The 23,081-nt window shown below is 38.6% G+C and overlaps 1 protein-coding gene across 1 annotated transcript in view; it reads left to right on the top strand.

Annotated features, from left to right (window-relative positions):
* Window positions 1-23,081, top strand: part of LOC108891202 (exostosin-1a) — an 85,800-nt gene that overhangs the window by 48,460 nt on the left and 14,259 nt on the right. Inside the window, exons 5-9 of the mRNA XM_051072069.1 lie at window positions 278-385; window positions 6,500-6,619; window positions 11,189-11,321; window positions 16,460-16,578; window positions 17,380-17,475. Of these exons, the coding sequence (XP_050928026.1) occupies window positions 278-385; window positions 6,500-6,619; window positions 11,189-11,321; window positions 16,460-16,578; window positions 17,380-17,475 (576 nt within the window). The remainder of the gene's footprint in view (window positions 1-277; window positions 386-6,499; window positions 6,620-11,188; window positions 11,322-16,459; window positions 16,579-17,379; window positions 17,476-23,081) is intronic.

Genomic DNA, 23,081 nt, shown 5'->3' with positions numbered 1-23,081 from the left:
ACTTCTACTTAGACTTACATGTTACTGGGATTTTTCTCTTTCTTTCAAGCTGTGAAAACCTGTTTTAAAGAATATTTTCTTCATGTCTTTTTTGAGACAGAAATGCCCTCTGAGAGAAAAATACATGACAAAATTAAAGTTAGATTAACAATGACACCAACACCTAAACTTTAAAAGCGTAATCAGGTTGAACTCCTAAAGGTTGAGAGGGTTTTTCTTTTCTTATGTGGTTTGTCATACTGATGTTTCCTTTATTTGTCTCTCTGTTTCTGCACAGGCGGCCTGTATCCCAGTTATTCTGAGTAACGGCTGGGAGCTGCCCTTCTCTGAAGTGATCGACTGGAGGAAAGCCGCCATCATCGGAGACGAGAGACTGCTGCTACAGGTGCAGAGGGATACTGGGTGATCGAATTAAATGATGGCGGGATGGGTAGAGGAGAAAAATAGTGTACAAAGAAGGGACATGGAGGGATAGGTAGAAAGTAGAACAGCAGGTACATGCATGGAGGTTAGTAAAAGCTGCTGCTGGGTAACCTGGCTGAAGAGGCCAAACCTTCCTCACACTGTACAACATAACGTGTCCAAAAGATAAAATGTGCCCTTTCAGCGGGGGCTAATTCAGTGTCTGGGTGGTGAAATGCCAACATCCTCTCAGTTATAATTGTCTTCTCTGGCTCCAGATCCCCCCTGGGCAATCACAAAGATCCAGCTGGGGCTGATTCCAACATAGAAGCACAACACATAGATCAAGATGGGAACAACGTCCACTATGCTGCCACAAGAGTTTAATCAACTTGATTTTTATTTTAAACACTTAGACACAAATTCTGAAATGTTAAAGCAACAATATGTAACTTTTCTCTGATATTTTTTTGTTGAAATATGTTCCAAAAACATACCTTAACGTGGAAAGGTGCTGTGACCCAGACTTAATGAACAGCCTGGGAGCAGCACAGAGATACTCCCCTCCAAAGTTTCTGAGAGAACCCTGCCCTGTCTAACCAAAAGGCCAAGGGCCAAAGTCAGGAGTGAGAGCTCATGGCTTTCAATCAATACATGAACGCACTTCTGGTCTGCTACTCCTCTCACGCCGAGGCTTCAAGCTAGAAAACATTGCAATGGCTGAATCACAGTCTCGCAACTTCCCAATTTCTCCTGAAGAAAGTGAAGTCAATACTCAATACGCCCACTTGATGTGTAGAAATCATCTCTCTGGGTAAATGTATAAAGCAGTGGACACACTGTACAACAATAGATGGGTTTAGTTAAGAATTATTGACATGAGGAGTTTTTGTGCCATAAACTGCATAGAAGTAATGTGTGGGAAAAGTTTCAGTGCATAATTAGTTATTAGCATCTAGCCTCTGGTCAGAGCACCCAGATTTTAATAAGTTGGAGGGGAGGAAACATTTTTTATTATCTGGCATATGTCCACTGTCTGCTGGATTCTGATGGTAAACACATATTAACATATTAACTGCCATTAAACTGGAGTTGCTTGTGTCATGTGACCTCGCCACAGCCAACAGATATCTATCAGCAAGTGGCGTGTCTTAAAATAAAAAGGTTTTATTTTTGAGAACTAAAGATATCATGATACCACTGTTTTTTTTTGAACAGCCTCAGTTGTTGCTATAATTGTTACCTGGTCGCTCCATGTAAAATAATATTCTCTGTATATTCATTTTTTAGCTAAAGTATGGCCAAAGTAGTATGACACCAAACAACAACTTTTTCTAAACTGATAAATTCTTCAACTTTTTTGCAAGATTTTTTTTTTTTTTTTGACTATTTGATATAATAGAACAAGCCTTTTTTATTTTTTGTATTGTTTTACAGACAGATTAGAACCACGTCTTTGGAAACTCTAAAAACCACAGGAAGAAGAATAAGTTGGGTAAAAAAAAAAGATATTTTTAAACAAACTGGGCCAAACTCTCATCGGAAGTGAGACCTGTCGGCACATAACTGACGTGTAGAGACTCAGTTCAACTGAGAGGAGGAGGCAGCGATCTAATTGCAACCATGTGGCTTTTAGTAAATTTTATTTTACTCTGACGTGACAGCTGTGATATTCACAGTTACTCACAGCTCCACCAGAACTATTTTTATCTGAGACGGATTATTCTACAATTGGATCACCTTCTGTTCCCTTTAATTACGGCAGCAGGGAGAGCTTGTGATATTTACATTCTCTAATTACTCTATATTACTATGCATGCACCTGCATGACCTATACCACCACCTGGACAGCAGCACAGAGATGTTAAAGTGTGTTTTTGTGAGTGTGTGGGTGTGTGTGTTGGCAGTTGGAGACTGTGTCTGCCTTTAATTAATGTGTCCCCGTTTCCCTATCAGCCTTCTATCAGCACCTAGCGATGATGATGATTTCATTTTTCACTGTGAATCCCACAGTAGCAGACGAGCCATTTTAGAAATAAAGCAGCTTTTTTGACATTAAACATTACTGAGACCTACACTGATGCACTGATGTTAGAGGTTTTGTTGTCTGCTTTGTTCCCGTCAACAAACCTCCCGTCTGAAAGCGTGTTAATTGTTGGTTGAGATGATATGTGTGAGTCAAGTATTATGTGGGTACTGGGTTGTTTTATTGCAGAGGTTGAACAAAACAAGCATTTTTTCCATTAATTTGCTTCATCTTGATGCAGACATATGAAGAATTAATGAAAATATAGAGGCAGGCATAAAAACAAATAATTCCAAGGCTTTTAGGATAAAACCTGACATTTGTAAAAACACAACACAATTAAATCAAACACACGACGACTGCTCTGCACAGTGTTCTGCAACACACATTGAACTCTCCAGTCAGGTTTGTTGAAGATGGTTTTGTTCTCTCAATCTCTCCAGGATTGTTTCCTCTCTTTGCTTAACACCACTTGTAGTACAACAAGAAATAACACGGAGGAAGCAAGGAGAGGAAGAGAGGATGCTGGATCAGAGAAGTGAACAGGATTCAGGCAGTTGTTTTTTCCCGTGGTTTCACAAATTCTTCCCCGTTCTGTAATTGTGTTCGTCCCTGAAATTTGTGTAATGGAGACAAGATGGAGAGATGGTTGTTTCACATTTTTCATGATTTTCTTGTGTTTTATAGACTCAATGATCAGTGCATTAATCCAGAAAATAATCAGTGGATCAGTAAATGTAAATCAACAAAAGCATATCAAACTTATGAGTCATAAAAATTACAAAATTATTTATTGATGGGAAAATGTTATTTCAGAAAAATATTTCACATAAAATCATTATTGTCCCTTTAAAAAAGACAAGACTTTTCTGCCCAGAAACCATACATGAGTATATATATTATATAGTATAATTATAGTGAAGCAGGTTAATTGGTGCAGAATTGATAAAATACTCAAACAAGCAAAAAGCTTCACAGACTTTGAGGACACCTTGAAGCTGCTTAATTTGTTTCCTGCTGTGCTGAGACAGCTGTGAAGGTAGCAGGAATCAGATTCTGGAGAGGAAGTGTCAGAGTAGACACCTTCAAGCTCCAGAGTTTACTGTCACCTGAACATCTCAGAAAAGCCATTAAAATACCCAGAAACCATTTAATTAGCAGGTCTAAATGACAGCATCTGTAAAAATATAATGATAAAGAACAACATGTTTGTGGTTGGTAAACAGATTCTGGATGCTTGCCCTCTTTGTCTTTCTTTTTTTTCTTAGTAACACACACTAACACACACACACAGACTCAGTGTTCAACACAGCATTGTAGCTCTAACACCTGCTGAGAGAGTTGAATCTCATTACTTTCAATTACATCACTGAGAACTGCAATACCTGGCTGTTTAATATGTAGAGTTTCTGTTCCCCCCGTGGAGAGGAGACATGCACAACACACACTCACACACACATCGCCCCTGCTGAGAAACATAAACACTATTAGAGTCAGTCGAGGGGAAGAGAATTGAGCTGATTTGATTGGTGTTGTTTATATTCCACCTCAGAGAGCTGAACAATTAAAGCTCGCTCTGCTGTCGACAGATCCCACTGACGTCAGCTGCAGCACAACAAACCTGTGCTCTTCGTTTTCACACTCCTTGATGATTTGAAGGATATTTCTTGGGTTTATTTAGATTTTTTTCATTTTCAGTTTTCACCAAAAAAGAACAGTGAAGTTTATCTTGTTCAATAAAGTCGGTAAGAAAAAAAAGGTGTGAGAATCAAATAAAAATCAAGAGTTATTCTAGTTTTGAAGGATTTGCACATTTGAACAGCAGCCATTTTATCAGCAGTTAAAATAATCTGATAGATACACAGCATTTATGTTACACTAATCTAACATTAACTAACATTAATCTAATGGGAATATGCATAGTCTCTTTCAAATTAACGAGGAGCCTGCCTTTTTTTATGCAGGGAAACGGTAGTGATCAGTTTCCATATAATATCCAGGTGAAACTGCTTTAAACTGAGGCGTTATTTTCAAAAATCAGGTTATTTTTCGTTGGAAAATCAGTTAAAAACATCCAAGACTGGCTCATCGTCGTCTGCAGCTGCCTCATTAGACTTCACAAAGCTCTACAACTTGAGGAGAAGCTCTTTGCTCTCAACATGAGACGGAGCCAAGCAGCTCTGGGCTCTTTGATTGAAAGTCCCCAAACTTCTCCTGGATATAAACCAGTGTTTCAAGCTCTGATTGCTCTTTACAAACTGATATTAGCACCATCAGTCACTGTGTCCCTTTCAGACCAAAGTGTCTTGTTCACTGGCCATGTCCAACAGGTTGGCAGCGTAACTCTGAGTGAAGAGACTTTGAGGCTGTGGCCAGAACACCAGAAGGGACCAGGGCTCCAAATCCACCACTGCCTCTCGAGAGCTGATGAGGCTCTTCACTAGCATTGGCTGCAAAGCTGTTTTTTTTTTTTTTTTTCTTTTCCTTTTCCAGCTTCACTATCAAGCTGAGCAGGGCAGCTAAGGTCATGTCTAACCTCATCAAGAGGCTAGTTTGTTTTTCTACAAACTCAGCATCAAGAGAGGGTCCTGCTCCGTCTTCTTGGCATGTCAGGGTGTTTAGCTCCCTGGTCAGATTGGCAGGATCCTCTTATCTCCCTCGATTTCATCCCTTCACTGCCTCCCCATGAGGGTGTTAACTGTTGCAAGCCACAAGCCAGCTGCTCGTGTCGTCCATGACAATGTGAGCTGGGACTTCAGTTTGTCTCTGGTGAACCAGGAACAGGATATTTGGGCTCCTGCTTGGTTTAGCAGAGTTTGCTGGTGCATTGCTGTTGCAGATGAACAGACTGCAGCAGGTCGTCACTTGTCATATTTACCCAAAGAAAACAAATTGCCAACCATTAATACATTTCTGGAGCAATATATGATGTATGGCAAGTTGTAAAAGTTGACCACTGAAGCTTTAAAGTGAAATTTGTCAAGGTTTTTATTCTGTTATAGAAATAATAACAGCTTAAATGACACATGAGCTCCACTGCTGCACTCAGATGATTAAGTGATGAACATGAAATGAATTAATGACAAATTTGAAAGTAAATTAATCATTTAAGACATTTTTCAAGCCAAAAAAAAAAAAAAAAAACATTTGCTGATTTCAGTTTCTCCGATCTGAGGATTCTTCATTTTTCTGTTTTGTATCTCTGTAAATTGAACCTTTCATTAGTTTTAGAGTCTTGATCAGTCAAATAATAAAAGTTTCAAAACGTGACCTTATTTTATAGACTTACTAATTGATAAAGTAATAAGTAATTCCCAATCCCAAAAAATGTATATACATAGCACATATTTGAACTTAAATAAGCACGCAAATACAATTATAGACTAACCAGCTACGACACGCTGACTGCACAACACAACAACCACAAACACCTGTAATTCCTGAGAGTGTGTGTGGATACATGTTTGAAACATCCAACTTCTGTCCCTCTAAAAAACTTCACTGTGAACTTTACCAAAACTCCCAAAAACAAAACAAAAAAGAAGAAGTCTAATATCAATAATTCCTCAGTCACTAGGTTTTGTATGAAAACATATTGTACAAATATTGCACTGTTGTCTGATGAAAGTGGTAAACAGTTAAAAATGTAATAGGTATGTCACATGAAAAACATTTTGGGAGCCACTGCTCTAAGGCATTTGTAAATTTGACCCTGTTTTAGTGGCTCTCTCTTTTAGACACATAGTATCTACCAGAAGGTGTGAGGAGAATATTAAAGATGGTCAGCAGCTGGTTTAGTTGCCACACTGTCCTGGGGATAAGCCAGTTGATGGACAGAGTAAGATGTGGAGGCAGAGGAGTCTTGAGGGAGGGAAGAATTTCCTCTAATCTTTTCTGCATGTCCATAGAATTACTCGTGCTTCCTCCACCTGTCTGCCTGACTTTGTGTTTTTTTCTCTTACCCACACACTGTTTCTCATCCCCTCGCTCAACATTGTTTAAAATCTAACTTAATCTATCTCACTGTCATTTTTGTCCTCTTGCTTTTCTTCCTCCCTTCTTCCCCCCCAGGTTCCCTCCATTACTCGGTCTGTGGGCCGTGACAGGATCTTGGCTCTCCGCCAGCAGACTCAGTTCCTCTGGGATGCCTACTTTTCTTCAGTAGCCAAAATCGTCTTAACTACTCTGGAGGTAAGCCTGCAAAAAATGGTCTTAATGGGATTTTTTTGGATTTAGTTTTGTCAGGAGAGCTTCATTTAATCAGCCAAACTGCTACGTCTTGTTCTGTACTGTACATTGCCGCTGGCTATGCATCACCTCCCAAAGCTAAACTTTTAAAAAGAAATCTTTCTCCACTTGTCAGTTATATTTTTTTGACCTTTTCGAGCCGAGCGTGCCTCGTGTTTTTCAGCAATGTTGTGCTTCATATTTATGCATTTCCTCTCTGAACATGCAATCTTCTAAGATTAACCACAAAATGTAGGCCCACTGAAGGGCACCTCAAGAGTAGTTTTTGATGGAGGCTGTTCTGAGGTCAGTATTGCCTTTTGTTACTTTCAGAAATCTTCAATAAAAAAACCTCTAGTCAGCACATAAATTATACTCATAATCATCTCAAACGAGACATCACATCAGGCCTTGAGTGGTCACATCTGAGGTCGCTGATTGGTGCAAGCTTTAGATGTCTGATTTATAAATAAGATTGATTTTTATGTAACATATAGACTGGAAACAAGCATTTTGATTAGTGAAGTCTAAACACAAAATGTGAGCATGAGAGGCAGCGTGAAGTGCCAAGCTGTGAAGGAGCTCTGCACTGTCTGGCAGCCCTCAGGTTAGAGAGACTGCAGTATGTGTGTGTGTGTGTGTGTGTGTGTGTGTGTGTGCGTACATGCCTGCTCTCGAGACTAGAAAGCTCCAGGTCAGCTCATTAAATGACCTCGCTAGCTGAAGAGGAGAAGATGAACTTGTCTCACTGGCGCGTTAGAGTCTCTCCTCTCTCATTTTATCCTCGGCTGCTGTTCGTTCACTTCCTCACAACCTTGATTCAGTCCTCAGGGACAATTTGCTCCCTGTAGCATCTCTGAAGACAGACCCAGAGGATAATAAACATCTTTATCACCCTCATCATTAGCAGCATCATCATCTTTATAACACACTTTGTTGTTTGCAAGGACCACGTCTACCACAAATACTGAAATCGCCATCACCACCATCCTCATCCTCACGGGATTAGTCTCCAAATAGATTGATATAATCACTAAGGGAGGACATCAGTTGAATTGTATTTTATCCTAAGGGTATATCCTAGACTAAACTGGTAAATGCAGCAAGTTTAAAGGTGCAGTCCACATTTTTTCCAACAAATATGAGGAGTTTTATCGATACTAGTTGCTTGTTTATTCTTATTCTCTTAAGGTTTTGTTGTCTTGTTTCGTAATATTGATTTTTACAAAGAAACCTCAAATAGAATCAGAACAAATTAATGTAGATATAACTTATGTATTATTAATGATAGAAAAAAACACCTGTGATTGTAAAGTTTTGTGGTGACAGACTTTTGTTTACGTTTGAAGCACATAATGTGCCTTTTGCTGAACAGCAGCCAGTCTGGATATAAACTACAGGATAATGGTAAATGGTAAAAATGTAATGTAAGTCATTAAGTCAGCAAACTGGCTCAATATTTTCAATTACACAACAATATGCCAATTTGCCACCAGCTAAAGCTGTAGCAGCTAAAACCCTGAGTGTACCAGGCAGAGTAAGGGCGCATTTCACTGAGTTCAACTTCTTATTTCAGGGAGAAGAAATGTGCCAGTTCTTTAAGAATTTACATACCCTTGCTTCAAGACATTATAAAATGAAGTTAGATTGAAGCTATGACATGTGAAATTAAGATAAGCATCTGCTGTAGCTGCCTGAAGGTGTCATACATTAAAACTAAAGCAGCGTATGCTGAAGTGTTTGCATGAAGCTTCTATGAGCCAAAGACAGTAGATGGATTCATCTCTTAACAGACTAATCTCCAAAATCTTGATATTATAATTTATGTTCACCTTCATGTTCAAGTTAATAATAAAAACATTCCTCAAATTGCTGCAATTCTTAAAATCACAGCACAAAACAAGACCTCAGGGACTCCACTAAATGCCCAGTGCTCCAGTGCTAGCAGGGTATGAAATTAGACAGAAGCCCACTGACAGCATTATACTGCTGGCCAGATGTGCTAAGAACTCCGAGCCAGCACGCCACCAGGCTAAACGGGTGAAATGAGGCGTTGTTGATAACTGTAGTGTCCCACATACTGCGAGTCTGACAGTTGGTGTCAGGAGGTGTGTGTGTGTGTGTGCATGTATGTGTGTTAAGAGCTGGCTGTAAGTGCCAAGCCAATTCTCCACAGATCAGTAGACAGCTCTGGTCTCAGAGAGAAAAAACAAAAAGACAAAATGCCTCAAAAAAAAAAAAAAAAAAAAACATGTTCCTCCTCCATACTTCATTTTCAAGTTTCTAAACTTATTTAAATACAAATAAATATTCAATTAGAGCTGAAAATGTCATGAACGTATTTTATTTACGTTGAAGTTGCTCTTAAAAGCTTCATTCCTTCATTATTACTTTATTGGCTATCTGCAGCATAAAAACAAAAATGTCAGCGAGGCCTTGAAAATCTTATATACTGTCGGTATAACACTAGTCTTCACACAATCATGCATATGCTTATCTTATGCCGACTCGAGAACACATGTTTTTATGGCGTAAAAACACTTCTTTAGCACCAAGTAAATAAAGCCATCACACCTTTAGAAAGTCTGCTGGGGTTAGTCAGACGAGGACCTGAAATCTTTGCTTGAATCAGCGACAAGTGGAAAGAAAAGGAATTAAATTAGAAAGGAGGAAAAGAAGAAAACAGAAGAAGTGGTTTGGAGCCGTCACCATACGAAAGACTTTTTTTTTGACTCAGTCCCACAAAAGCTTCTTTCTTCATTCAGCATCTGGTGGACGGAAATCCAGGACGGAAATCCAGGAAGTCTGTGTACAAATACAAACTTTAGGCACTTGTACTTTAGGAAGATATTTTAATCTCTACAATTCAGACAGAAATACTCAACTACATTTATTTGCATCTATAGTTACAAGTTACTTTACAGATTAAGAACAGACATACAGAAAATATGATGAGATTACTAAATAGATTTATTGTTATAAATTCAAATATCAAACAGTATATAAAGTAGCTCCATCTTGATCAACTGCAACATTAAAATGCTGTTTAAAAATCACTAATGATAATTCAGTAACATGATATATAATAGTATTAAACCCACAGGAGGTATTTTCTGCATCGCTTTAAGTATATTTTGCTGATAATACTCACATGTTTTAAAGATTTAAGTTGTATCTTATAACGTATATCATTACGTTTACGTTTGCTTTCCAGATTTCTTCATTTCTCACAGTGTATGTTATATTTCTTTTCAATCCCATTTAAGGTGGGATAATAACAGACTTTGTTTGTAAAGTACTCACACCCATAAACGTACACTTGTTTTCTCAGAATAATATTCAGTGGGTGTAGGTGAAATAAAAATAAGTTCTGAAGGAATATTTACAAATTAGATTTTTAAAGATATATCAATAACCTCCCTCCTAAAGCTATTTTATCAAATCTCCACCAACAATAACTGAGAGTTAATTAAGATTCTTACCATTTCACACTAATATCAGGAATGTTGTCACTATATGTTTTTACTTTAACAGATCTTCCACATGCACTGAAGCAGCCACTTCTTCCAAAGAAGCTTCATACTTTAAAATATCACTGTGTTATTTTCAGATTCCTAGTGACACTTCAGAATAATTACAGTGAACAAATGATGTCCTTGTTGCTAAACTCAAGGTGTTTGTGCATTCAGACTCCCAGGAGCAGGTTTGGAGGTTTGAAGGCCCCTAGAAGACTTAGCTCGCTCTCACAACACTCACAGATGGATCATATTGACTAAATAACTAATGGACTGCTCATGTCAGGAGCGTGTTACGGTCCCATGAGTCGTGCCTCTCCTACAGAGTTCCCCAGAGTTTCCCTATTTTTATTTCCAAATATTAGTACATGTCTGGAGTAACAGGGGGAGTGTAAGGAGTGTAAAGATGCCATTTTGAGGAAGGTGTGTTAGCAAGTTCAAGTCATATGATGTGTCCCTGTGAGTACATGGTCACTTTATTGTTTCTGAGTCAGATCAGCTTTTTTATTTCTAAAATAATTTGATATTCAATCTCAAATAAACAGCAAAACTTAATCCTTCAGTTTAAAAACTTCAAAATGACCTCATTTGAATATACATGGTTTTCGTTAGACATGTATTTCATGGTATTATGTGTGTATCTGTGTGACTGACACCTTTTAGTTAGCTTAGTTACATTTGGAAAAGAGTGTGCATGAAATCAAGAGACAAATAACAAGACAAGGAAATTACTGAGCTAATCACAGCGTCTCTCTTTTCCTCCTGTCACACCTTCTTCTCTCCACTCTTCTTATTTTCTCTGCCATCTTTCTCACTCTCGCCTAATTCTGTTTTCTCTGTTATCTTTCTCGTGTTTTCTCACATTTCTCATGTGACCCACATTTTTATTTATTTATTTATTTTAACTCAACTTGTTTTTGTTTTTTTTTTACTTCATATAAACTTTCACCTCCAATATTTTGTGTATTTCTTGTCCCTCCCCTCTTTTTACGGTACCTCCTCTCTCCCTCTTGTCCAGATCATCCAGGACCGCGTGGACTCCCATGTGTCCAGAAGCCGGTTTTTGTGGAATTCCCTACCTGGTGGTCTCTATGCAATCCCCCAGTACTCGACCGACCCTGCCCAGTTCCCTTTTTACTATGCCATACTGGGTGAGTACTGATCTAATCAACTGGCCAGACTTGGCTTTAGAGAAGAATTGTTTCAAGTTCAAGAGTCAGTTCAGTCCAAGAAGGACCGATTTAAAGGTCTTCAGGGAACATTTATAAAACATATATGTGTAAACTAGACAAAGGTTTGAATTTACTATACATCATTTGTTTGCTTTCTCCCAAAAAGAATTTCATTTTCAGTGGATGCCTCCAGCTTCAGTTAGAGTCAGAGTTAGAGGCCTTAGCCCAGAGGTTTTATTGTAGTTTGGCCTTTCTGATTTGTCCCACTTATCAACATGGTCAACAGTTGGAGCTGCTCCAGCGGCTGTGACACACAGCTCATGGAGGCAATTAAGGTACTTTAACCCTTGGCACAGGATTGCAACAGTTTTCATCAAAATTCGTGCTCACTCCCTGAACCATGAACACACTGACATGATACACACCGTTTCTGATTCAGTGTGACACACACTTTCTATCCATAAATACAATTAGAAATTATAGAGGAAAGACAAAAGTATCTGCTTGGGAATTATCACAAGTTTTCTTCAGTATCAGAAGTAAAACAGTGATAATTAGGGGTTCAAGCTGTAGCCCACAGCTCCCTAACCAACTGACTTCGTAATTCACCAAAGCCTAAAACTTATGAGAACTGAAAACACCTGCTTTAGTCCAACTGAATGGCAAAAAGAGGCGAGGAAATGAAACAAAACGTGCATGTTAAGCAATTCAAGTTTTTCTTCAGTTCTTTCAAAATAAATCATTGCTTCTGCTACAAATTGCACCAAAGAGCAAATCACATATCACTGGTTATATTAAGTTAAGCAGAAATGTACAGTGTATGGATAAACAAATATACTGCATGAAGTTTAAGGCTGCTGTTGGAGCAGACTTAGATCTAGAGGCAAACAGTGAGGAGGAAGTGACCTGGTGTGTGTGTATATACAGAATGTATACGTGGGTGTGTGTTGATATGCATACAGACCAGAGTTAGTCTCAATAGACTGAGGCTGTAACTCAGATCAATGTTTGTCCTTCTCTGGGGGATTGTGGACACAGGGGTTAGAGGGAAGAAAGAGGGGAGTGACTGAGGAATAGAAGTGAAGATGGCGCAGTTCGGTTTATGCCACTGCAGTAAATCACTGTTTTAGCTGCTGCCACCTCCAATGCTGCTCTCAGGGAATAACTTGTCGTCAGTGCTGTGTGTACGACGGTCTCACTCTGCTACCTTCCCATAACTTTTGATGGCAAAGCATTTGCAACTTCTGCCTGGTAGTTTGAAAAAGTTTGACTTACTGCTCAGACGTTGTGGCCTCAGGAGCTGTGAGAATATCCTGATTTGATGGCTCAAGTTGCAGCTTTAGTTAAGTTTGTGAAAAGTTGTACGGTTATGTGGAGCTACATTAAAATACAGACAGTAGGGAAAATGTTGTGTGTTTTGGGTAAGTAATAACAGACCAAAACAACACATTAACAAAATGTTTTACATCTTCACTAATCATGCATCTTACTCCATAGATAAAATCATAGGGAATGCTGGGAGGAGCCTTCTGATTATAGTTTTTGATATCTGTTCGTTTCAGTTTGAGTTTATGCTCCCTTTTCTACTTTTGTCAGTCACCCACCGTGTGTTAAAGTGAAAAATCACAGCTCGTACTGTACATTTATCACAAAACTTACTTGAGTTTATTATCGCTGTTCACCACTTTAATTCTGGGTGATAAATTCAGAATTTATTTCTTTTAGTTTAGAGTCTTCAGGTATAAGCTCAGCCTTAGAATTTCTCGGCTCTCAGATTAAAACTTGAAGCCCTGAATTGAGACAAAGCTGCAGTCTGCCTCTCTGTCTCTCTCCATGGTGCTGAAACAGTCAGCTTGTTTGTCTCTTTTTATATCCGTGGTGCTGACTCGTTCCAGACTGGTGTCTCTCTCCATGGTGCTGAAAAATCTGAAGCATTCAAACACACCATCTTGCTTTGTCTTCTCTGTTTATATCAGTTGAGCTAAACACACACAATGACATGCTTTTCAACTGCATACTGATCATTTCATATCCACTATCACATTTTTAAAAAGTAAGAATATGAGTCAAAAGGCCAAACCTGAATAATTTTGTGCTTGTTGAGCAATGCAAACTAAGTCACAAGCCACACACACACTGTGTTGATATCTTTCATACTTGTCATTATATTATTAATCAAAAGGTCTGGAGGTTTGGGGTGTTGGAGGTTTGATCTCCAGCTCTTCTGAAGTTTCCTTTAGCCAGACTCTATCTACAAAACGTCAGTAACCTCTCCGTCTTTTGCAAACATTTTCACTGACCTATGCCTCCAACAGTGTTGGTACCACATACTGTGCATAATGTTCTGACCTGTGCAGTGACATTTGGCTGCGAGTTTATCGTATAGTTTTTGTGAAATTCACAAAAAAATCCCTTTCCCAAAGAGAATGATATTAAAAGATTGGGATGAATGTTTTGTGTCTCACTTTTTTGGCGGGAACAGTAAATTCTTTGCTCCTCTTCTAACAGAGTAATGGCTCTTCTTTACTGATCCACTATGTGTCAGCAGGCCAGTGCCCAGTACAATGCCTCTTTAATGACACCAGCAGATGCAGTAGGCTGAAGGGTAATAAGATACTGACACTTGTCTGCAGACATTCACAAAAGTACAGGAAGCTGTCCAAAGCTTTTACAGCAATTTAAAAAAAAATAATGACACCACTTATCAGCCATTTACAGAACAATGCTGTGCTGATATCTCCTCCCAGGCAGTTTAAGACCCATTCACACCTTGATTCATGTGACTTTAACAGCTCTCATATGAACTAATGATCCACATGTGACCTCAGCTGCTCTCCAGATGTGAACAGCCCCACAGGGGTTAAATACAGAATAAACACCCCACCAGTTAATCTGAACTGAAGAAGCAAAATGTCTTTGAGAATCTACCTTCAGATATAAAGTTTTGGAGGCAGGCTTAAAAAATAATTGATGCTGCAGAGGCCATTATTTACAGACCAGCACATCTCAAGATAGATATAGCTCCACAATGACATTATGAGAAGTGTAAGATCCTCACTAAAGAGTTAAATCCTAGCTCCTACGCTGCCTCATTTTAATTGGTACAACAATGCCTGCAAGCGTTCCAGTAATAAAAGAAGCCCGTGTCATCAAGGTGGCACAGCTATTTCCAAGAAGGCACAGTGGAAACAGAAGGACTGAGCCTATTTCTGTGACCCCCAGAAGGGCAGACCTGGTGCTTCCATAAATACGCTAAGCCCACCTGAGATGGCTGGTCAGGGGGCCCGGTGTCAGAGAGATGGATAGAGCAACACTAAAGAGCACTCCGGCTCCACTTATCCATGAGGATGCTTATTCCCCTATTCCCACACCCACCCAACACTTGGCATGCCATGTACCTGCACTCTTGGCCTTCTTTGGTCGTTCTAAACATTACGTATCTGTGTGTGTCTCCATATCTGCCCTCATTTATCTAGTCTATGGTTCTCATATTACTCTTTACACATGCATATCAGTAGAACTCCTGTTTTTTTTAGAGATGTTACATGTAACATTTATAAACATTACCTTAAATTAACTGCTTCAGAATAATTTTTATGGTTCACTGGCTTGTGATAGGGAAAATGGAGCCTCTGACATTCCTACTCTGCGCGCTAAACACTGCTGGAATCAGGCCCAGCAAGTTAAAGAGTAACGCTGAACTGTAGATCAGTTAAAAAGACTTAGAAGTCATTAAAAACCAGCGTTCATCTCTGATATCCAGCCAGGAAACTCTGAAAATATCAAGAATTATAAATAGAGTTTGGTGTTTGTTACAGCGAGTGCGGCGGTGCAGTCTAATCTCTGGTCATGCTGTTGATAGGTTTTGTTTTCTGTACATGAAAACCACTCAACTGCTTTTGACCCTTTTTAAGAAAAATATATTTCAGATAGCTTGGAATAATTTCAGAAGCTCAGATGACTTAGAGCCAGTTGTATATAGTAGTTGTAACTACAGTAGTTTTGAAATTTCAGTTCTGTAGTTTGCTGTTAGAGAGTTAGTTTTTATTCCATTATGTGTTCATACAGTAATCTCAACATTAACATGCATATTGCAACCTGATTATTGTGGGAAACAGATTAATGGTCTAATTAAAGTGTTTACACAGTTCACAGTTATCAGATATCCCCCAGTGCCCTCAGTTTACATGATCTGTTTGATGAGCAGATTAATAATCGTAAGGAAGTCACCATCAGGACTCACATGCTGCTTTTTGTCTGAGCTTCTGGATCTTTTCTTTCATCTAAATGCAGTGAATCTGTGCTAATCACATTATTCTTTATTTATTTCTTTATTTATTATTCACTGATCACAAACAAAATGATATTTACAGTATCAAAACGAAGCATTCATGTTATATTACTCACCTTAATCTGATAAAAATCAAACTGTTACTGTGCATGTAAACACACCAAATGGTGCTTAATATGTCATGTAACATTTGCATTGTTTGCTCTGTATATCGGCTCTTTACAGCCAAAATTACAACATGGATAGATTCATTCATTATGGAATAGAAAATCTATTTTAAAGAAACAATTGTAGAGGCCAGTGCTTCATAATATTGATATGTTTCTACGGCGCCTCAGGGGGAATCACTTCCTCAGCTCTATTTACCCATTGTACTGTATTCTGGGGATCATTTATCGAAGGTAGTAATTTAAAGTTTGGTTCTGCTTCTTGGCTTCCCTTTTTGTCCTGTTTAGTTCATTTGTTTTTCTGTGTAAAACGCAAAAAAAGTAACTAACAAGAGCTGGTCTATTTGTGAGGTTGTAGGAAACAGAATAAATGCTCATTAAGGGGATAAATCAGCACCATTCACCATTCACTAAAAGAGACACTCACAGGAAACTGTTCACTCCTGGATTAGACATGTTTACTCAGGTCCAGTCATGTGAATCGGGGGTATATAAGCTGTCAGAAAGATGGATGATGGGTGCTGCACAGAGCACTCTGTGTCCAGTTAACCGTGATGGAGCTTTATGGAGAGCTACATCTGCACAAATCTGTGTTTAAAAAAATCTACACACAGTTTACCCATGACAACTGTTTCTGAAATGTGTGTGTGTGTGTTCAGGTAAGAGCCCGTCGCAGCAGTTCACAGCTGTGATCCACACAGTAACTCCTCTGCAGTCCCAGATCTCCCCTGTGGTGAAGCTCATCATCGCTGTAGCCAAGTCCAAGTTCTGTGCACAGGTGGGAAGTGTGTGTCTATACTTAACTGCGATCTGGTGCTTGTGCAACAAAGGAAAATCATGGAGATGTAAATGATGTCAAGAGGTGTTTCTCTGTCCAAAGTTTTGATTAATATGTTTCCTCTCCTTCTCCCATTCACCCTCCTCCGCCTTTTACCTTTTTCTTCCTCTTCATTTTTCTGATTGATAAGGATCCTAAAGTAGAGGGAGATGAGTTACACATATGTGCAGTTCAGCTCTTTGAGTGATTATATAGGAAGTTTGGAGTTAATAACTTTTGTGGTTTGGGATGGTTTGGAATAAAATCCTAATATTTTGAGAAAAAAGTCAGAACATCATGAAAAAAAGAAGCACTTACACAACATAGAACTTCATTATGAAAGGTGCAATGAAGACTTTCTGTAAATACCTTTATACTGTAAATGTATGTATAACAGCTGATGAAACACACTGAATGATGAATTACTCAGCCGTTCACACTTTCTTCGACTTCATGTTGATTTTACTGATTATAACATAAAGATGCCAGGAGCAGTAACAGCACAAATGTGAAGATACAATCTTTTATTAGCACGAGAAACTGTTTACTTCCTGTGACAATCAGATATTCTTCAGCAAGTGTATTAACAGAGCAGGAAACCCCCTGACTGACCTGAATGTGCTTTTTAAAGATGGAAAATTCATCCTGATATGTTTGGACTTTGTGAGAGATATCAGGTGTTTTCACAGCTACAGAAACTTTTGTATATAAGTGTTGATGCTTATGTAATATTTGCGGACTTCCTGTGTTTTTCTCACACAGATTGTGGTTTTATGGAACTGCGATAAGCCTTTACCTCCTAGGAACAAGTGGCCCTCCACCAGCGTGCCTCTCACTGTCATTGAAGGACAGACCAAGGTAAGAGCTGCCGGCTCTCTGCATCCATTATGTGTTAAAAGACACTTTGTTGCTCGGCAGTGAAGAAACTCATCTCCCCTTCATAAAACAGCCTTGCTCAAAGGTACTTTAGCAACAGTTCTGTTAGCAGTCTGCGCCAGAAATTAAAATATCAACCTTTTAGCCTCTAGCTGTTTTCTAGAAGACACAAGAAAAGGAAAAACACACTGTAGAGATGTTCAGAGAGATGCTTTAGAACAGGTTGGGTGTTGTATTTTAACACTTAAATACCGGCAGTTGACATCCTGTTATTTCCTGGATGTTATTTCTTCCATGCCACAGACACAGTCCTTCTTATTCTTCATGTTAAAGAGGCATTATGTAAACAAGTACAAAATCTGTAAATGTAAACTATGCAGACAGTTCAACGAAAGGTTTAATCAGACCTCCATCCCAAATCATAGTGGTAGAGCTGAAATGGCTGAATGCGATGGATTTTCCCTCCCCGCCACTCCAGCAGAAATAAACTCAGATTAGATCTGTGGCGATGGTGTTATTTCTGAGTGGTTATTTCAATATGTCTCTTACAACCACTCAGACATAATTCTGGCAAGAGGATATGCTAAAAGAAAATAAAAAGTGATCATGTGATTGCATCGGTTCAGCATTTTGTTTTTTTCCACCTCAAAAACCACATGATCTTAAAATATGAGAAAACACTATCAGAAAATTCTAAGAAACATAATTTGATGATTAATTAGCTGCAGCTCTGTTTTTTAAAATCAAACTTTTATGGTGAGAAATTCAAGGAACACAGGGAAAACAGCGATACATTCCCAGGAAATACTCATTTTAAAATCAAGTGAAAACCATCAACTCTTCAGCAACACAAGGAAAAGGCTTGTACTGGATCATAATGTATGTTAATTGTGTGTCTTACTAGTTATGTATTATCTTTTATGCTTGTTGAAATGACGAGCAAAAGAAGTAAATACAGAAAACAAGTCCATGATACAGATACACTGCACAGAGAAGGAGACTGATTGCTTCTGTTAGTCAAGAGTTAAACTTGAGAGAAATCACATCTTAATTTATAAAACCTCAACGTCCCCAGAGTAACGAGCACATACGAAACTAAAATGATCCTGTGATGTGCATTTAGAGCTTCTGCCATAATCTCAGGGAGGAATTCTGCACCGTTTAGAGCTTCGCTTCATGATAAATGAGTCTGCAAATCAAGCAAATACCCTTGAGAATGCCAGATATTCTGAGCCTTATAAGTTGTTATTATTTCATAACCCAAAGAAAAACAGGAGTGGACCCTGATTAAGGCTCATCAAGCCTGAACTGCATCAGTCAGTTTTGACTTTTCAGGCTGTCAGTGAAAATTAAAGGCTGTTTGATCATTTGCTACAGACAATTCTGCACCAAGTTACGGTTACTGGTTTTTGAAAGCCTGTGAATATCGTTGAAATCACAACACTGATGCTTTGCTAATATAACGATAGTGAACACTTTGAACCAAAATTCCTCCCAAAAAGTTTACTAACAAATCTGCTTCTAGAGGCGTCTGCAAAACATTTTTGCACAGATTTTGTTAAAGTTTAAAAACTCATACTGAAGACAGAGAACTTTTTTAAAAGGTATGTTAATTGGATTTTAAAGGCCTTGATTTCCCTGACAGGTGTTTTAAATTATTTTTGGCTGATTTAACCCCTCCACAAGACTGCGTGGATGTGTGTTAGAGTGACATCTCCTGACTGTTTCCTGTTGGTTTTGTCACACCTGTTAGTGTGAGAAAAATTACACCACCTCTTTTTTTTCTCTCCCAAATCAGTCTGAGCAGAGGTTAAACCATTTACCATGAGTGAAAACACTTGTGTGGGAGCCCATTAGCTTCTGATACATGTATCATCTACCCTGAAATTATTGTTTTTGCTTTCTTTTTGTAACCATCTGCTGATTACGACAAGTCAAAAATATCTGCTGTGAGAAAAGTCTTCAGTGTTTGATTCTCAAAAAAAAAATGTTTTTCAAGTACAAGCGATAAAGGAATCTGCTCATTAGTACAGATCACCTTAATATTTGACACTAATAATCTTATTGGATAATTTTTCTTTTTATGTGAGAGGTTTCCTGGAGAAATGTGTCTTTGGTGGATCTGCGAACAACTTAAAGACAAATGACAAGGAGCCACAACAACACAGCTTGTTTGAAAAGGGCACAAACCAGAAAGGTTCAAAACCACCTTTATTAGTTTCTTTTTTGGAAATCTCTGAGTTGAAACTATACTGCAGACCACACGCCAGATTCATTAATGTTCCAGAGTCAGACAGGAGACTCATTGCTTGATTCCTGCTGCAGTTTAGTTTGTCAGTTGTCAGTGTTAATAATAGTTTTGCATTTTGATTTTCAAACACTTTTTCATCATCTCCAGGTTTTTATTTCTTCTACTATCATACAACACACTAATTGTTTTTTGTTTAACTGTGAAAGCAGACGTAGCACACAGTTATCACAGCAATCAGTAATATTTTGGAAGGATAGTGAAACATATTGTTTTACTTCCACTCAGTATTGTTATATCATGTTAGTGTCACCCTGTGTTCTTGAGGGACAACACTCTACTTTATACATTTAGAGGTCTGCAACCAGTACAATGCAGACGAGCATCTCTGCTGCGCCTTTTCCACCAAATTAGCTCTGGTTCAGGAGCAGGAACTCTTAGAGCCTCGGTGTTATTCAGTGAACCAGCCAGCAGTTTCCATCCAGTGCTGAGTGGAACCACCACCATTAAATGAGGCTGCACAATGCAGAACAGAAGAAACAGTAATAGCAAGATGGCTGGCTCACATGATGTACCTGCAAGTGTTTCTACTTTACATATTAAAAACCATAGAGAGACAAATCTGCTACTGAAGTATTGTACAAAGTATTAATGTTCTCTCCTGTGTTAATTAGATTCTGGTGCGGTGCTGTTTCCACTTTAGACTCCTGATATTTGAGATTGAGGCAACATGAGTTTTGATTGTCAGTTATTAGAGTCAAGCTGAGACTGTGACTTTTTTGGGATTGTTCTGATTTGTAGTATCAAAGTGTAATATCCTGTCTTTATACACACATATGTAAACACACAATATGAGATTTCATAGAGGAGGGGGAAATTTTTTTTTTTTTTTTTTCATTCTTCTCATTTTCACACCAATTGAATCAATTGAGCTTCATCCTAAAAATACACTCAATCACATATTCACTCACTGAACCCCCTCACACACACACACACACACACACACACACACACATGCCAACTTCTCTCTCCATCTCTTTTTCTCCCTGTCAACCTCTCTCTCTCTCTCTGTAATCCTGATCCTTTGTCATCTAATTGCTTCTGTTTGTTTTCATGTAAATGTTTCCCCCTTGAAATACAAGAACAATGTTTCCACTGGTGACGATAAACAGCATCTCAGAGGCAATATGCATGTGTGTGTGTGTGTGTGTGTGTGTCTGGTGCGTGTCAGTACCCAGCAGCGTCTATGGTCGTATAATTAGTCATGTGTTATACTGTCGCGCAGCCCAGACAGATGCTCTTCAGCATATTTCCTTCCAAGCGCTCGCTGTGTTTGTTGCCACTGTAATAACAACACATACACACAGAGAAAGTTTGTCATTTGCCTCGATGGAGCAGTAATTTGCTGTTGGTTATGAGTGTATCTGCTCTGTAATGCTGAGTGGATACACTCCATCAGCAAGCTTGTACTTCCTCTTTTTCCTGAACCTACATGTTTATCTCCACTGGTTTTTTCTGCAGAACAGCACATTCACGATCACCTTTTCATAGAATGTATCTGTTCTTTAATTTATTTTTGTAATATCCCACAAGTCCTCGTAGTTAAACAAGAAAATAACGCTGACTGTTGCTAAGAGCCAATAAGTGCAGTCGCGCTGTGTTTTTGTGGAGACTCATCTCTAGAGAAATGCTCAGCTGATCACAGCGTGTTAGATACAACTTTTTATGCAGATCAAATCAATATTTTGGGCTCATTAACCTCATAGCTCGACCTGGTCTCATCTATCTGTGTATAAACAACACTTTTACACCGTGCAGAGCAATACACCAGACCTTTCCACATTGTTTCAGTTAAAATGTTTAGGTTTAGGCATTAAAACCACTTGACATGATGGTTTAGTGGTTTAGTTTTTGTCAACAAAGTCTCTATCCATCCACCCGACGCCGCCCTCTGACATGTTATTATGTTAAATGTTCACATTTTGAAAGTGTAAAGTTGTGTTATTTGAAGAGAATGGGCTGATCAGTTTGAGAAATCAGCTGTAAAAGACAGTTCCAGCTGTTTTTCAGTGTCAGAGCAATTAATATCAATCATGTGTTCTGCTGCTCATCTCATTTTCAAGGTTGAAGCTTCAGGTTTTGAGCATTATTAGGTGCTTAATGAATCTTAATTAATGTTAATGTTGATTAATTTAGTAACTCAGCAGCAAATAATCATAAATCAAAATTTTTATCTTTGAGTTGTAGTTGTTTGTAACTTTAGTTGCTTCCAATGATAAATGAATTCAGATTCGATAAGATGATATCGAACCCTGACCCTTGTCAGAAAAACTTAAATGTTGGTTGTTTTTATGGTGAAAACTGTGTCAAAACTATTTGCTTTTTCTTTCCCAGTCCATGTTAAAAACCTCATCATTTAAAAATTCAATAGGAAACCAACAACCATGATAATCTCCAAGAATATTACAAATAGGACCTTGAGGAATTTTAAAAGGGCAAGTATGACTGACGAAGATCAGATGAACCAGGTTCCTCATAGCTTGGCCCTGCTTGCTAAGCATTTCTGACCCGCACATCAATATTATCAAAGAAGTGATCCATGGACTCTGCACCAACATGTTGACTAAACCTCACTTTCATCAATCACCTTTCAATACTGCGTCTTCCCCCCACACCCTGAATTTCATATTGATAAGTTAATCTTCAACATCGATCCTGACTCCTTAGCTATGTATTTAAATTATACCAAAGGAGCAAGTGAAGAGTTTAAAGGTCAAGTAGGACTCGATGTTGAAATCTGATTGGACAGAAGGTAGGGCAGGTGACGTACAGCAGAACTGTTGTATCTATGAATTTGACCAGTGTAGTGACAGGACTATAAACCATGCATTATTACCAAAATGATCTTTTTTTTTCAGATTCTTTCAGTTAATGGCAAAAATGATGATAACAGTAGTAAAATCAGACATCAGAAAAATGGCCTGTGACTGAGGACGAAGACCTGCTCTGAAATATAAAGGCTGAAACAGTAAAGAGCATTGTTGAACTGCCAGTGTCATTTCTCACAGCGATAATGGCGAATAAGATGTTCATCAAGAGAGAAAGTGGATTCCTGTAGTTCATGATGGTGCCACAGATAGCCATGTGATCTCTGACTTTCAACTGTAATTTAGAAACATCAAGGTAAACCTGCGACATAAAGACAGATGACATATCTCCCCTTGAAGTAGCAGGAGTCAAGGCAAATATAAAGAGAGGAAATGGGTGGAAGGAGAGCGACAAAGATAAGGTTCAGACCATTGAACTGCCACTGATCTCAGTGGGATCTAATCTCTGTCCA

This window comes from Lates calcarifer, linkage group LG7_1 (assembly GCF_001640805.2).
Source record: "Lates calcarifer isolate ASB-BC8 linkage group LG7_1, TLL_Latcal_v3, whole genome shotgun sequence".
NCBI classification, from domain to species: Eukaryota; Metazoa; Chordata; class Actinopteri; family Centropomidae; genus Lates; species Lates calcarifer.
Note: the sequence above shows the minus strand (reverse complement) of the source record. Positions and strands in the feature narration are given on the sequence as shown.